The 17,085-nt window shown below is 41.3% G+C and overlaps 2 protein-coding genes and 1 long non-coding RNA gene across 17 annotated transcripts in view; 2 read left to right on the top strand and 1 right to left on the bottom strand.

The window, feature by feature from the left end:
* The window catches only part of CACNA1C (calcium voltage-gated channel subunit alpha1 C), a gene marked incomplete at its 5' end in the record, with an annotated part of 442,620 nt that extends 429,290 nt beyond the window's left edge, over nt 1-13,330 (top strand). For 7 of the 9 annotated variants that reach the window (XM_083699782.1, XM_083699785.1, XM_083699783.1 and 4 more), the window contains 9 exons: nt 40-167; nt 3,569-3,703; nt 4,927-5,279; nt 6,021-6,053; nt 7,827-7,958; nt 8,291-8,388; nt 9,291-9,394; nt 10,089-10,412; nt 11,530-13,330. In XM_083699782.1, coding sequence (XP_083555908.1) covers nt 40-167; nt 3,569-3,703; nt 4,927-5,279; nt 6,021-6,053; nt 7,827-7,958; nt 8,291-8,388; nt 9,291-9,394; nt 10,089-10,412; nt 11,530-11,826 — 1,604 coding nt within the window. In that variant the 3' untranslated portion in view covers nt 11,827-13,330. The remainder of the gene's footprint in view (nt 1-39; nt 168-3,568; nt 3,704-4,926; nt 5,280-6,020; nt 6,054-7,826; nt 7,959-8,290; nt 8,389-9,290; nt 9,395-10,088; nt 10,413-11,529) is intronic. The other 2 variants (XM_083699784.1, XM_083699786.1) reach the window with 1 other exon arrangement.
* Nucleotides 1-17,085, top strand: part of LOC310826186 (tigger transposable element-derived protein 1-like) — a 1,677,490-nt gene that overhangs the window by 527,471 nt on the left and 1,132,934 nt on the right. The gene's annotated exons all lie outside the window — the stretch shown is intronic.
* The window catches only part of LOC310826291, a 99,941-nt gene that overhangs the window by 68,879 nt on the left and 13,977 nt on the right, over nt 1-17,085 (bottom strand). The window lies entirely within an intron of this gene.

Genomic DNA, 17,085 nt, shown 5'->3' with positions numbered 1-17,085 from the left:
TATAATTGTTTTCAGCTTCTTCTATGCTTTTAAACTTAGATGATGAGGTAACAGTTGGAAAGTTTTATGCTACATTCCTGATTCAAGAGTATTTCCGAAAATTCAAGAAACGCAAAGAACAGGGCCTTGTTGGCAAACCTTCACAGAGGAATGCTCTTTCCCTCCAGGTAAGAAACAGATATTGCTTGATATTATACTACTGATCCACCACATCCACCATTTCCATAGTCTTTCCACCAACGATAAAAACCAACGAATCTCAAACTGTGGGAACATTGGGGAGGTACAACATCCTATTTGATGAGTCCCAGACCTAATTTTAAATGTATTCTGACTAAAACCCCACTGAATGCCAGCTTTATGCCCCTCCAAGACATGGCTATACCAGGTATCCTTTTGTGTACTTTTTATTGATTGTGCTCAGCTCCTGCAGAACAAGCTTTGATTTTTCACAGGCTTTTCATTTCTATGATACCTTAATAGACACTCCCATTTATCTAAACCACTGAGCCTCTTGGGCTTGCCGATCAGAAGGTCGGCAGTTCGACAGGGGCGAACAAAGGTGTCATGACACCTGGGGCGGCAAACCGCTATGTGCGGTGCATGTGTGGCGTTGCTACATACGCCATACATAGTGGGTTGCTGGTGGCAGTGCTCCTGCGCCATACGGGCGTTGCCGGGATCCTCTGCTTGCAGCTGCAGCCGCAAATGGAGAATCCTCCATTCGTGGCGGTAGTGGCGGTGGAAGGATCCCACCCGCTGTCTGTGCAGCGCCGGCGGCAAACCGCTATGTACAGCGCTTGTGCGGCGGCGTTACATACAGTGCATGCATGTGGCACCACACATGCACTGTACATAGTGGTTTGCTGCAAGCTCCAGGATACTCTGCTTGCAGCCGCGAACAGAGGATCCTCCACATGCGGTGGTGCAATGGCTGCTTGAGCCCCCGCGGGGTGCCTTCTTGTCACCCCCCCCCGACATGGCACCCAAGGCACACTGCCCCCCCCCCCCGTTGCGACGCCACTGCGGTTCGAATCCGCACAATGGGGTGAGCTCCTGTTGCTTTGTCCCAGCTTCTGCCAACCTAGCAGTTTGAAAGCATACCAGTGCAAGTAGATAAATAGGTACCGCTGCAGTGGGAAAGTAAATGGTGTTCTGTGTGCTCTGGCACTTGTCACATTCCTCCATGCACCAGTAGCGATTTACTCATGCTGGCCACATGACCTGAAAAGCAAATGCTGGCTCCCTCAGCCTGAAAAGCGAGATGAGCACCGCACCTTTGGCTGGACTCAACTATCCAGGGGTCTTTTACCTTTTTTACCTTTATCTACTCCAATATTAGAATAAGCTTCTGCAGTCATGTAGTTTGCCAGTTTTTGCTTAAAAGTGAAAACTGAAACTAGCTTCTAGCAATGGAGAGGCAAGAAGAGGCTACTTACGCCCTTCCTTGCACAACAGCTTTGCAATGTATGCCAGTTGCATCCCCAACTGTCTGGTTGCTGCCACCATACTCCCTATTAACCGCTATAAGTCCCAGGTTAGGAGAAATCTGGGAGGTCAGATAAATTGCTTCTAAAGGGACACTGTCCTGGCCCTTGCTGCGAGATTAAGAACTCAAACTTGGGTTTCTGTTTCTTCCAAACTACATAATGCACAAATCTATTATATATAGAAATGGCTAAGCATGAATTGAAATGTTGATCCAATAAATTCTACAATCTGCCTCTTCCTTTTGAAAAGCAGGATGGGAGCAAGCCTTAGCATGGCAAAAGACAGGCATTTCTCCTCTGGGTAGGCAATGAGGAACTTCTGTGAGTGGGCGACAGCATCTGCATAACCATGACAAAAGAGATGCGGACTCAGTATCCAACTTATTCTCCAGCAGAGAATTCCTCACTAACAGAATATAATTTTGTCTTCCATTCTGTACCCTTGCTTTGCACCCATTTCCCTCCCTCTCCTTTCCCTTCCCTCCTCTGCTTGTCCACACTGCTTGCACAGACCATGACCATGGTAACCTCCTTCATCCTCCTCCTCCTCCTCCAGGAGTGAATCACTCACACAAAATGGTTGCTACCTGTAGTTGCATGGGGTGGGAAGGGGATCCTGTAGGGGTATAATGTGGAGGAAGTGGCAGTGGGGTTGGCAAGTGGAGCAAGCAAGGACACAACCGCTAGTTAAGAATAACAAAGAAGGAAGAGGGAAAACATATAAAGCAGAATATTTAAAATAACAGGAACTTGTTGGTTCAAAGCTATCTAACCTAATTATGTGACTTACAAAAAAGGCTTCTGTTCTAGTGAACAATGCAGTGTAGATGCCAGCTGCAGAGTGTTATGATGGTCAATGAGGGACAAGAGACCCTGATGTGAAGGATCCCGATATGAGTGGCCAAAACCTGCATGGGCACAGTCCGTGTTTTAAGGTTTTCCTTTCCTTATTGGGTTGAGTGACAGCTGACACTCTTTTAGCCAGAGCACAGGTCACATCTGCAAACACCTTTAGGGAAGTTGGGGGAGATGGTAGTCATCTCCTGGGAATATGGGGAAGTGCCTATCTGAGGAACTGATATTTCTTGATGTGGTTGCCAGACTGAACTTGGTGTGTGCTTTTGTACTGGTAGGTGGTTATGCCTGGTTCATTCAAGCAAAATGTAGGGCAAGAGAGCAGAGCTTTTCTCCACATGTCTTACTTACTAAGGAGAAATAACTAGGTTAAAATTCAAGTTCCATATTGGATTTTTTATATAGATTTTTGGTATAGGACCTCAAGAGTAGCTGGTGAGAGACATGCAGCTGAGCTGGAGCTACCAGCTCAAACCTGCTGAGTTTCTGAGCTAGAATAGGCTTATTTCCTTCTAAGGTAAGGGGAAGTGACATAGCTAAGCCTGACAGGACAGCTTACTCTATGACATTGACTCCTTCACGCATTACAGTAATTAGACTAACCGCATTTTTCGCCGTATAGGACACACTGTCCCATAAGGCACACCTAGTTTTTTGGGGGGAAAATAAAGGGGGGGGAATTATTTTTTTCCCCAGGCGTGGGGCTGGGGTGGGGGAAGCCCGAGCTTCCCCCGACCCCAGCCCCCAGAACAGGCAACTCTCCGCAAGCCACGGGAGCCCAGCACCAGGCTCCCGTGCCTTGCAGAGAGCTGCGCGAAGTCTGGGCGTGCTGAGCCCAGCGCGCCCAGGCTTCAGCATGCAGGCAACTCTCCACAAGCCACGGGAGCCCAGCGCTGGGCTCCCACGCCTTGCGGAGAGCTGCGCAAAGTCTGGAGAGCGAGAGGGGTTGGTGCGCACCGACCCCTCTCGCTCTCCAGGTTTCAGCGAAAGCCTGCATTCGCCCCATAGGACACACACATATTTCCCCTTCATTTTTGGAGGGGGAAAAGTGCGTCCTATAGGGCGAAAAATACGGTAAGTCCATTGGCTATATGAAGCTGGTCACCCCACCACCACCACATCTCATTTCATTGAGGCTCAGTAGCTCTTAGGTGCCCAGTTCCAAGTAAGTTTCACTATTTTTTCTCTAGCCTACTGATGTGCTAAATTATACTATTTTACAGGCTGGTTTGCGAACATTACATGATATTGGACCAGAAATTCGACGGGCAATCTCTGGAGACTTAACAGCAGAAGAAGAATTAGACAAGGCCATGAAAGAAGCTGTTTCTGCTACCTCTGAAGATGATATTTTCAGAGTAAGTACTTTTCTAAAAACCTCCATTGGCCTATGGAATTAGATCATATTCTAAAATATCAAATCACAAAAATCAAATAAATAAATCAAATAAATCTGTTATATCCAACAAGAAGCAATGTCCCCTGATTCTGTCAGATCAATAATTAAGGTTGGTTGTTTGGGGGGTGGATTGCTTCTTTAGGTTTAGCAATGTACTAGGGAGCAGCTGGGGGACGCGGGTGGCGCTGTGGGTTAAACCACAGAGCCTAGGACCTGCCGATCGAAAGGTCGCGGTTCGAATCCCCGTGACGGGGTGAGCTCCCATCGTTCGGTCCCAGCTCCTGCCAACCTAGCAGTTCGAAAGCACCCCAAAAAGTGCAAGTAGATAAATAGGGACCGCTATCCAGTGGGAAGGTAAACGGCGTTTCCGTGTGCTGCGCTGGTTTGCCAGCTGTGGCTTAGTCATGCTGGCCACGTGACCCGGAAGCTGTCTGCGGAAAAGCGCCGGCTCCCGGCCTTTTGAGAGAGATGAGCGCGCAACCCTAGAGTCTGTCACAACTGGCCCTGATGGGCAGGGGTACCTTTACCTTTACCTTTAGGGAGCAGCTTGTCTGCACTTCTCTCTCTCTCTAGATTGGTGTCAACAAGATGAAACCTCATTCACTTCTCTCCTTAGATGGCAGTTAATTATGGAGGCTTAAAAGTTGTCTTGCTTAATGTAAATGGCCTTAGGAACCCTATAAAGCCTGCACAAGTTGCCACTGCCCTGAAGAGGATGCGCCCTGATATAGTTATGCTTCAGGAGGTATATCAGTGAAGGAAGTCTACTCAGTGTCTGTTAAAAAGCACCTGGATTGATGACTAGCTCTGCTCTTATGGGAGGACAGCATGTCAACAGCACGAGCCATTTGGATGTTCCAGAAGTAGGCCAGGGCTTTGTGGTGCATCTTGGGACAGCCTTAAAATGGGGTTAAACAAATTCATGGAGAATTAAGCTATCAATAGCTATTAGCCATGATAGCTGATGTTCGACCTCCACTGCCAGGGGCAGTATGCCTCTGAACACCAGCTACTGAGAATCATAAATGGGAGAGTGGTTCCCTTCATGTCCTGCTTGAAATATTGGTGAAAATAATGACCATGCCTCATTTCAAACAATACTGCATGCATGCATAAAATAAATACATTGGAAGTGTCTATTTGACCCACTCACTAAGAATATGTTTTTGATTTTGTTCACAGAGAGCAGGTGGCTTGTTTGGAAATCATGTCGGTTACTACCAAAGTGATGGCAGAAGTTCATTCCCTCAGACATTCACCACTCAGCGCCCTTTGCACATCAATAAATCTAGCAGCAATCAGGGAGACACTGAATCCCCATCCCATGAGAAGCTTGTGGATTCCACTTTCACTCCAAGCAGCTACTCATCATCCGGCTCCAATGCTAACATCAACAATGCCAACAACACTGCCTTGAGTCGCTTCCCCAGCCCACCAAGCTACCCCAGCACTGTCAGTACTGTGGAAGGCCATGGCACCCCTCTATCACCCACTGCACGGATCCAAGAAGTTCCTTGGAAGCTTGGCTGCAGAAGGTAAAGAGCAGTAACTGTAGCAGTAGTTCTATTATTTCCTATAAATATAGGGATATTTATTTTTTTGCATTCTTGCCCCTCCTTTGCTCTTTGCACATTTGTAGGCCATCCATATATATGAAGAGCCACACAGGAATTAGTTATGAGTAAGTGTCCCAGCCTAATATATGATCCGGGGAATGAAATAATAACCATAGGGAACAAGACTTGAGAGAGTTTGTGTTTCTCAAATAGAGATGAAATGAACATTATTGTCTAGTAGAAAAGTATTAGTACAACACCTAAGCATCTGCTGTAAAGATGATTTGACACCTCTGCTTTGAATTGATGGAAAGTGAGCTTGCTAACATAGCCCTGTTGCTAACATAGCCCTGTCATAGTACACTGGGCAACATTTTGGCAAATGCAATGTGTTTCAAACTCATATTTTTAAAAATCTCAGTGTTTAGCAATGAAGTCCTTGGTTAATTTTAGAGAGCATTTAAGAAATGGTAGTTATCATTCATAATATAACTCATTCTTTGATTTTCAGATGAGTTTACATCTATTTACATAAATGTAACTAAGTCTAAAGCAGTCAAGTTTCTTTTGCAAGACAAATGCTTTTGCAAGAACTAGTATTGTTCTATTTTTCTACTTTTTCCTGCAAATCCAAAAGAAATCCAAATATATTTTATTTATTTTTCCTTTCCATCTATATTCCTGATTTGATCTTCTTTTCCTTCCTATACTTCCCTGAAGAACTAGGACACATTACTATGAAACACTGGGGCGGTAGGTCTTTCTCTTCCTGCTCTTAACATACTTGGGATATAAGTTACTTTATACACTGATATTAAATATAAATTATTTATTTTCAGTACTGACAGACCTAGTGAGAGGGCAAGAGATCACATCACTGAACAAATAAATGATTACCGTAATTTGTTGTAATGTAGGGCATATACTTACAATTCATTTGAATGAGTTATGCAGAGCACTTATAAGTCATTTTGTAACTAATTCTGTGTGCTCAGGTCAAACTACAAACTATGTGGGAGAGCCCTGACTGATCTTCCAACTTTCTTTGAAAAATTACTGAAATGTGCTTGTATGTTCAAGCGCAGTGAATCTGCTGCCTGGTGCCTTATGAACATGAAAGAAATACCATACACAGGACTACGTTCTTGGATCAAAACAGGCCACAACTTTACTGATTACAGATCTAAGTGGACTTTGGCCTGGGCATTGGGTGATTATCAGTTCAATCAGCCCACCTGGTGGCAGTCAGCAGAATGCTGTGCTGGAAGAGGATGTGTCCCCTTTTTAACCCTGGGAAGCAAACCTAAGTGGAGACTGGAGGCAGTCTCCAGTTGGCTCTGCTGCTCAAGTGATGCTTCCCAAAGCCTGTCTGTGATTCACCAATTTCACAGGCAGGCAAATTCAAATTAAATTCCTTTTTAAAAAATATTGAATAGTAGTTGTGGGGAACTCATCTATTCAGAGTGGCACCAGACCTGGAATAAATGTTTGACCTTTCACCTGTGCTGTTTGCTAGAATAACACCCAGAGAGAGAGAGCTGTAATTTGCCTTGTGGAGACAAATAGTGACTTATACTTTACACCACAAAAGGCAAATAGTAGGTTTGAGGGGCATTCAAAACAGTGTAGGAATATTACAAATCCCTCCTGCCCCACTACTGCTCTGAACAATTTGTGGTCTCCTGTGACTTCATTTAAGGTCTTGTTCTTTTAAAACTGGGAGACCTATCATGAATCTCCAGCATACCATATAATCTGGTCCCCCCAAGTCTTTTTTTCTGCTCTTTCGATGCATTTTTAAGTATGAAATTATTAGTCCAATCTGATTCAGTGGTGATGAGTTCAAAATAATGCTGTTATTTCACATTAACGTAGAAAGATTTTATTTTTCCACCAAATACTGATAACTGATGAATGTAAAGTAACAGTAATAGGAAACGGCTTAAGTAATCAATATAGGTTGTGGACACCAATTACAGTTTACCTTTGCTTTATAGGCAAGTTCTTCAGCAGTTATATCTCAGTATAGCATCAACACGGGAAAGTGTCATATGTTCATATATAAGCCCTGAATAAGCTACATAAACAATTGCTTGATCAATCAGTTTGTATCTCAGGTCTGTTTCTCCAAGCTTCTACAGTTAAGATTGCAGTGTTGTATCTTGGAATTTATTTATTTAATATATTTATTTATATACCACTTCCTAAGTTCCTAAGTTGTGGTTTAAAAAGTTATCACTTTAGCGTGCTTTTGGGAAGTGACGCAAAAGTTCTATTTCAGAAGTATGGACAAGCATCAAGAACATGAAGTCTAAAGTACATGCTTTTTGTCCCCACCCTCACCCATCTCAAAATTTCCATGTTAATTCTGACAAAGTTAAGGGCTATACATAAGGACTGCATCATACTTTTCTCATAATTTATGTTTTGTGTGTTTTCTTTGAATGGATGTGTTATAAAATAATGCAAAAGGAATATGTGTTTCTACATTGCCTTCACTATTTCTGTTTCTCTTATATTCATTAGATCCTGTTCCAGAGACAGTCAGGTGGCTATTGTTTGTGAGGAGGAGACTTGTCAAGAGGAAGAGAAATATGATGAGCAACTGAATGAAGAAATTGAGTACTGTGGTGAACCAAAGCTGCTACCAACTGAAATGTGAGTATTTTGCTATTGCAGCCAAGTAGGGGTTGTTAGGTTTGTGGGAGGGGGGGGCGTCCTGCAACTCCAAACTCATAAAGCAAAAATCCCAGAGTTCCCATGTATTTCAAGCAAGGGAGTGAGGCTAAGAGTATACTTACACTGCCATTTTTCTCCATCCAACCATAGCACAGTTTGACCCTAGACTCTTATCCTAGCTTCCAGTCCTAATAGCACAAATCATCCTACGTGTTGCAGGATGGGACAATATATTTCCAATCTGTACTAACTCATACCTCAAATAGGAGCCATGTCCTCATTTGAAGCTAACTTGTCCTTTTCCATTACAGGCTCTCATGTAAAGATGATGAACACAGACAGTTAACTCCACCTGAAAACAACATTAGATACTCTCCAAAGAGTGGGTTCCTGCATTCCTCATCACTAAGTAATAATTCCAGCTTCATATGACAAACATGAAACGATATCTCTTCAGATTTTCTAACCGCAAGCATTTTTACTACATGGGCGTGTTGGGAGTACTGGGGTTCAGCCAATTTGAAAAACATTGGCACCTGCAAATAAATATTCTGCAGCTGTGGGAATTGTTAGGCTGCCTGTTTTAACTTTTTCAAAGCAGAATAGTTCTAATTCTCTCAAATAGCAAATGGGGTTGTAAACCTTTCTCAACTGTACTACTTATACAACAGGTACATAGTCCAATGACAGAATATTTCACTACCCCCCAAAATACCCTTTAAAAATTCTGACATATGTAAAACTAGGCACACTAGGGAGAAAGATAGATTGGAACCCTTCTATCAGACAGCATGTTTTCTTTCTTCAGTGATTCCCCATCCAAACATTATGTCAGCCTCCACCTGCATTTTGATGTAGTACAGTCCAGACACAGGTTTGCATCTCAGTGCGACGCAGGCCAAAAATCACATCTCATATAAAAGAGATGTGATCGGTCTCCAACCTGTATCTGAATGTGGCAGCAGGAAGGAACCAACTGAAAATGCTTAACCTTTTCTGTATTTGCTGATTTTCTCCTGCAAATCCACCCCTTTTTCTTTCCAATCAGGCTTATTTCCAGTCTCGGATTCTAACTGGGGTAAAAGGGTGCTAAAAACAAAAAGTTGCAAGAGATCAGTGGTGTGCAGGAAAATATTGTGCATCTGCCTCTACCTGCCTGTTCTCCTCTGCAAATACCCTACCCCTTTATTAGTGATACAAGGCAAATATACAAATAAGAACCTATGTTTGCATCATAAAATGTTCCACCCCTAATTGTGTTATGAAAGCAGCTTAAAATATTATCACACTTCTGTGCAACTGGCTTTGCAGGTCGAAGAGCATCCTTTCATCTGGAGTGTCTTAAGAGACAGAAAAACCAGGGTACGGAAGTCTCACAGAAGACAGCAGTGCCCTTGCATGTGGTACATCATCAGGTAAGCATTCATCAGTGAACATCTAACTATGGGATCACACTCTCACTAGGTATGCTTCTGAACTCAGCTGTTTCTGGATTGGGGACAGACAGCAATGGCCAGAAATGCTGATTTATCAATTATGTCTTATATGCCACCTGTACCTTCCTGAAAAACAAGAATTTAGCAATTACTGTTGCCTTGGTGATCTTTCAGTTCAATTGTTGCATTGTACTGTATATAATCCAAAACGTTCGTAAACCAAAGTGCAGCTTCTGACTGGCTGCAGAAAGCTCCTGCAGCCAACCAGAAGCCCTGTCGGACGTTTGGCTTCCAAAATAGTTTGCAAACACGAACAGTCACTTCTGGGTTTGTGGCGTTTGGGAGCCAAAACGTTCGAGAACTATGCTGTTCGAAAACCAAGGTACAACTGTATATGCAGAGTAAAGAAGTATTTTCTTTTGTCTCTCTTGAATCCCCCTACATTCAGCTTCATTGGATGACCCCAGGTTACAGTATTATGAGAAAGGGAGAAGGGTTTTTCTCCCTGTCCATTTCTACCATATGCATAATTTCATACAACTCTACCATATACTCCTCTATTTACCTTAAGAAACCTTTCTTCTAAGTCAGCTTGTACAGTTTCTTTTCTCATATTATGATTCAACTTGCAGCCATCATCATGTACAATGTTCTCCTTTCTCTCTATCTATAGGCACTAGCAGTTGCAGGCCTCAGTCCTCTTCTTCAAAGAAGCCATTCACCCCTAAGATCATCTCGCTCATGTGCCACACCCCCTGCCACACCCTGTATACAAGATTGGTTACAGCAGCCTATTAAAACCTTGCGGCTTGAAGGAGAGGAATCCAATGAGAAACTCAATAATAGCTTCCCATCAATACATTGCAGCTCCTTGTATTCTGATAGCCCCAGCTCTAGCAGCACTCGAAAAGCCAGGCCGGTCTCCCTCACAGTTCCCAGTCAGACCAGAGAGTGTGGCAGACAATTTCACGGCAGCGCTAACAGCCTTGTTGAAGCGGTAAGTTGATGTGGTATTGGTCACTTATGGAGATCAGGCCCCAAATTACATGTATTCTATGCAATACATTATATTTCATGGACACAAATATAGGTTAAGCTTTTCCTTTAGATGAATCCAAAACTCTTACAATTCTTAGATAGACCATTAATCTGAACAAGACCACCAGTTTTTATCCCAGTCATGCAGTTTTTGAGATCCCTGTGAATTCTTTGCCTTTTACAAAAGTAATTAACAGTAAATGTATGAAAGGAAAATAATTCCTTATGTAGGATATAAAGTTTGTCAAATAGAAACAGGGAGGTTGGGCCTGAGGGCAGGGGTTTATTAAAATGTTTACGTAATTGTCCAAGACCATTAATATTCCCACTATTATAGCCTGCCCTCTTGATGAAGATTGCTATTCTATTCCTATAACCAGAATGTTCTATAAAGCAAAAGCTTTATCTGCTAGCACAAATATACAGAAGTGTAGTTTAATAAAATTACAGTTATTAAATGAACTAAACTGCATTTGTACTGTAGGCAGGAAGCTGTCAGGAGATACGTTAGCATGTAGCATCTCTGGCAGAAATGGCCAGTAGTGTAGGTTTGAAGCAAGAGAAACCCAAACATATTTTTTTCTAAATACTGTGAGTATTTCACTTTATTTATCTATACTAGCAAGTGAATAAAACAAAATTGGCTCAAAGTGCAATCCTAACCATGTCTCCTCAAAAGTAAGCCCAAATGAATTCAATGGGACTTACTCCCAAGTAAGTGGGTTAGGATTGCAGCCTTTGATCCTAAATTGCTGTTCAGTTTATGTTGGGGGGGGGATATTTTTGTCAATTCAGCAACCCCACAACACCATATTCAATACCATTCCCAATCCCTACAATCAGATTTTCAGGGGTGCTGCAGACTGAAGAGGAAGGGGATAATGGGAAAGCCTTATTACATTAACTGCTCCATTCATAGAAGGAAAGATAGGGCCCAAGCCATTGTCCTATAAAGCCAGGTTTACCCATCAAATTATTACTGTCTGTTATTTCCACAGATTGCTTTGGCTCTTGTTATTATATTAAAAATTATTTCTGCTTTTCTTTCTTGTGTTTGATCTCCTGGCTCTTTAAAGGTCTTGATTTCGGAAGGCCTGGTACAGTTTGCTCAAGATCCAAAGTTCATTGAGGTCACAACCCAAGAGCTGGCTGATGCTTGTGACTTGACGATAGAAGAAATGGAGAATGCTGCTGACAACATTCTCAATGGTAACAGCAAGCCAAGCCCCAATGGCAACCTCTTGCCTTTTGTTAACTGCAGGGACCCAGGGCAGGCCTGTATGGGAGAGAAAGAGGAAACAGCCCAGAACCCAGATTGCAGAAAAAGTCAAGAGGAGCCTAAGGACAGCAGGATTTATATCAGCAGCCTGTAGTTGCCAAGGCTGAAAGTGATGCTGGTTTTTTAATTTGTTTCAATGTTCCTAATGGGTTTGTTTCAGAAGTGCCTCACTGTTCTCGTGACCTGGAGTAACCAGAACAGCGTTCTTCATTCATTTCCGTCAGGAAGAATTGCAGAGTTGGGTGGTGTAAAAGAGCTTTTCAGGAGTGAATATACAACCCCAGCATGTGTCCATGAAGGAAGAATGACGACAAGTAAAAGGAGGAGAGTCAGATCCCTCCTTTTCTCAGTCCCTGCACAAGGAACAACAGCTGCTTCCTGAATGTGATGGAAAACCTCAGCTTCCTGTGAATGGCCCTAGCCAAAAGGACACTGCATCAAACGGGTGTCTTTCAACTTTGCTTGTACAAAAAAGAATCATTTTGCACATATTCTGTATGAGCCTCACCATCTCCATAAAGCCAAGGCCCTTTTGATCTGCAAGTGGAATAGAAGACTTCAGCAACAGATCCCCACACTTTGCTGAGGAAGAGGCGTTGGAGGAGGAAGCAGAAGTGGCAATGGTACAGGAGATGTAGATGGCAATATTGCAGATGCTTATTAATGGAAATGCAGAGACTCCTAGGCAGACTTCTCTGCCAGTCAATCAGAGCTCAGGCAGTCTACTCTGCCAACCAATCAGAGCTCAGACAGCTAGCTGTGCCAACTGCTCAAGGAGCAGAAAGCCAGCTCTGTCAAACCGGAGTTCAGGCAACCCGCCCATTTCAAAGAGATGTGGTGATGGGCTAATGTAGATCTCTCCTTGTTTTTGCTGTTTGATATTTTATTGAAAGCATGTTCTAATTTTTATTTTTGAATACTTTATTTTATGGTATTTTATTTTTTGAGGGAGGGGGTGAACAGAGTGTTTACAAAGTTTTGTAATCACCTAACTTTTTGTTTTCTTTCTCACCTTTGCAAATGTTTAAAATTGGTTTGATTTGATTATGTTGTACTATTTAATTTTTTTTTGTTTCCCTCCATTGAAATTTGGGTAGAAACTAATAATGATATTAGAAGAGTTTTGCCAACCATTATGTACACCAGAATTTGTAATTTTATTTGAAGTAATGGAAAACTCCTTTTTGTTGTTGTTTTATAATTTAAAGATAGTAGGCAATGCACTTGATATAGTCTTGCACATATGAGTGATCGATTTGGATTCTTTATAGTGGTAGGTATATTTGCGGGTGTGTGAATGAGTGAACAGTACTGAATGAGAGAATGAATGCATGCCTGAAAGTTTGTAAGTTCATAGTTCTCCACTTCCTGGTATAACTGCAGGAGAGCTGTATCTGGGGTCATGTGAGTGTAAAAATATACCACTGTCTCTGCTTTTGAAAGGGGAATCAGTAACTCTTTGCATTTTCTGTTCCACAAGATATGCAAAAACAATGCAATAATATTAATTTTGAATACAATTTGTGAATTGTGTTGGCATTAAAACTGTATAGAAAAACAAAACAAGGGAATTAAAGAAAACAAAAAAAAACACACAAGTGAGAAGGAGTTACGTTTCGATATATTCTGTGTGATGTTTTATTGCATTGATGATGTTTCTGTTGAAGAAACCGTAATACTTGAATTCAGGTCAGTTTCAGTATTTTTCAACTATTTTTTTAAAATGAATTGCAATTGTGCCAAGCAAATATGATGAATTAAGTTTGTTTAAGGGGAAAATAACAATTCTTGTATATTTTGCTGCATGTAAAGTAAATCATTTCGTATTTGGAGTGTGCCAAGCTTTACCTTTGAACTTTTAAGTGCTTTTCTACATGTGGTTGGGGGGAAAGGATATACAATTTTTCCCTTTTTTAATTTGTACAATGAACAAAGTGTACCTGGTGTTAAGTAACTAGTCTGCAACCCACTGGCAGGTTGATCATTAACTGATTTTGCATATCTTGTGTTCACTTTCTTTTTTCTGCACTCCCTTGAACATGCACAGTAATGAATTGAGATGGAAAGAGTACCTTGCTTTCTGGAGCTGAGAATTTTTATCCAGGTTTAACCCCTTTGCACAGTTAAAATGATTCTCCTCACTAAAGGGTGACAAATTTCACTATACAAAGATAGTCCAGTTGATCCTTTCCTATAAACTGAGCTGGCATCAGCAACTCCAGGAAGGGGAATAATTTATTTTACTATAGAGAAAATACTAGAAGAATAATGAATGTAACAACATCAAATTAATGCTCTTCATGAGTTAGTCACGGTTTCAGTTGCAGATTTATATCAAGCTGAGTGCAAAGCACCCTTCACCAAATTTGCACATTTAAAGGGACTACAATTACTTTAAAGGGAAAAGTAATTAAAAAAATTATTAGGATGACAAAAAATACCAAAACATGAAGTTAAACAACAATAAATATAACTTGTTATTCATAGGAACAAAGAACAAAATGCACAAGTGTAAGATGGAGAACGACTCACTAAATTGTAGCACTATGAGAAGCATTTAAAGAGTATTATGAATAAGAATCTGAATACAAGCTGATAAAATGGCATTTGCCCTTACCCTGATTAATTGAAGAACTGTATGAAACACAGGTAGTAATTGTTAGTTTTTAGAACCACTTTACATTGGAAAAGATCACAAGATGATAAAAGAACACAATGCAAAATAATGTTAAGAGCATAAAACAATAATGGGAAATAAGGGCAGGGAGAGGAGGACTAATGGGCCAGGGAGAACATGTTGGCAAGATGGCAATTGTTCAACATAACCCCAGTCCAAAAATATGTCCATGCAGCTATGTGATACTCACAAATTGCTTGTATGCATGTGCCCGAGCACATCTGCTACCATCTACCACCTGATCATATGGTTGGCACTATGACCTCTTTCAACACCCAATCACTTGTTCATGGGGGGGGGGGGCTGAATTCAGTCACAATGAGTGACTATCAGACACGATGAGCACTATTATAACTGATTAGGACTGTGAGCATAATCTGCAGTTCAGTATCAGAAATACACCTGCTCAGTGGACTAATATACTCCTTGGAATTATATATTCAATACTGATTTGAATACACGTGTTTCAGAAAGATATGCACATACATAATGGGGCATATTGAACAGAAATGAGGGGAAATTGCATTTCCATCACAGGTAGGACAGAAACAAATTAACCCAAAATTTCAGAGATTCAAATAAGATATTTATGGAGGCTATAAAAATGCCCTTTTAAAGGCAAAAAATCTGGACAGTTATTTCCTGAGGTTGCTTTAGTTATCTTGTCTCAAGGCCTGAGGCTCAGCAGTTATATGGCATGACTTTTAACACTCAGATTTTATGACTATCTAAGCCACTTACTCAGAAGTCTTCCAAATCAAGTAAATTCTGTTCTGGAATATATGGCTTGTGTATCATATTATATAAGCCCCCAACATCTAAATGTCAGGCAGTCCAATCATAAATCTGCAGAAAAGGTCATATTCTCTGGCTAAGGGTTCTTATATACTTTTTGTTTCACCAGCATCCAATAGTTAACTAATTCTGGCCACTTCCTCGAAAAAACTGTCTTATCAGCCTGGTCCTGATCTGCATTTGCTTCAGCAGTACAAACAAAGTTTCTATCCTGGAGTTAATGCCCCATTATTTTCAGCAAATGAAGTTAACAAGGTAAACAACCCCTGGATGGTTAAGTCCAGTCAAATTCGGCTATGGGGTGTAGTGTTCATCTCCGCTTTCAGGCTGAGGGAGTCAGCATTTACCACAGACAGCTTTCCGGGTCATGTGGCCAGCATGACTAAACCCCTCTGGCACATGGAATACCGTGACAAGTGCCAGAGTGCACAAAAATGTCATTTACCTTCCTACCACAGTGGTACCTATTTATCTATTCACACTGGTATGCTTTCGAACTGCTATGTTGGCAAGAGCTGGGACAAAGCAACAGGAGCTCACCCTGCCAGGCAGATTCAAACTGCCAACCTTATGATATGCAAACTCAATAGGCTCGGTGGTTTAGACCACAGCGCTACCCGTGTCCCTACTTCAGCAAATGAAACCCCTATACATTCCTTTCTTTTAAAAATAAGTACTGTCTTATTGGCTATAATTGGTATACAAATTTAATAATAATAATAATAATATAATCTAACACAGAACTGAGAACTGTTAAGCTCATGAAAATCAGCGGTCTCAAGTATGCTTCTGTGCTGCAACATTACCACCAGGTATTTATACCGCATTTTCCAAACCAATATATTATTTATAAAACAGATTACATTATTAAATTGGTATAAATTTAAAACAATAAAATTTCAGTATAGAAAACAATACAACCAACAGCATTTAAAATAGAAATTAGCTGAAGCAGGGCAAAAGGCCATCCAAAGCAGGAAGGTCTTCAAAGCATGTCTTCTGGAGCTGGAATGTTTGCTCCTAAGACCTATCTAGTCAAGCATCTCCTGCTCTGATAGTGACCAACAAGCAGGACATGAGCACTCTCCCCACTGGTGCTCCCCAGAAACTGGTATTCAGAGGCATACCACCTCCCTTACTGGAGGCAGTACACAACTATCCTGGTTAATAGCATTGAGAGCATTATCCTCACACACATACCAAAGAAGTAAAAATACATGAGAGAAGAAAAAAGAAACAAAACAAAAAAGAGAGAGCATTATCCTCCATGACTTTGTCAACCCCCCTTTAAAGCCATCCAAGCTGGCAGTCGTTACTATATCTTGTGGTAGCAAATTATATTTTTAACCATGTTCTTGTGGAGAACTACTATACATTTAATACTTTGCATTTAACAGAGAAGTACTAGGTTGTAGATTGATGGTTATAAGTCACTATACTTCATCTATTACATAAATGAATGTGTTTCCCTCTCTTCTCTGAAACCATACTCAAAGGGGCTAACAAAAAGATCAAAGATGAGTATATATTTTCCCTCCAGTGTTAATATTTGTAATAACATACTGAAAAGTTTTTAAAAAACCTCTTTTTTTGTCCTCCTTCTCTTAATTTTACTATTTTTTTCTACTTTGCTCATAACCACCATGCTCCAGATTTTATTAAACCATGCATTCACTTATAGAAGGCTCCAACAAGAAGACTTATTAAATAGGTTGAACTATCTATGAAAAATCAATCAAATTTTGCAAAGTATGATAATATCCATTCTTAGAGAGGCATTATACAACTGTCAGGGCCAAGCCCACCCATGAGGTGAGGTGTGGCAGTCGCCTCAGGGCAACAAGCTCCAGAAAGCTGGAAGAGGCAGCAGATCCAGCAAGT

The sequence above is a fragment of the Podarcis gaigeae genome (assembly GCF_964106915.1).
Source record: "Podarcis gaigeae genome assembly, chromosome: 10".
Taxonomy (NCBI): domain Eukaryota; kingdom Metazoa; phylum Chordata; class Lepidosauria; order Squamata; family Lacertidae; genus Podarcis; species Podarcis gaigeae.
This window is presented reverse-complemented; position numbering and strand designations above follow the sequence as displayed.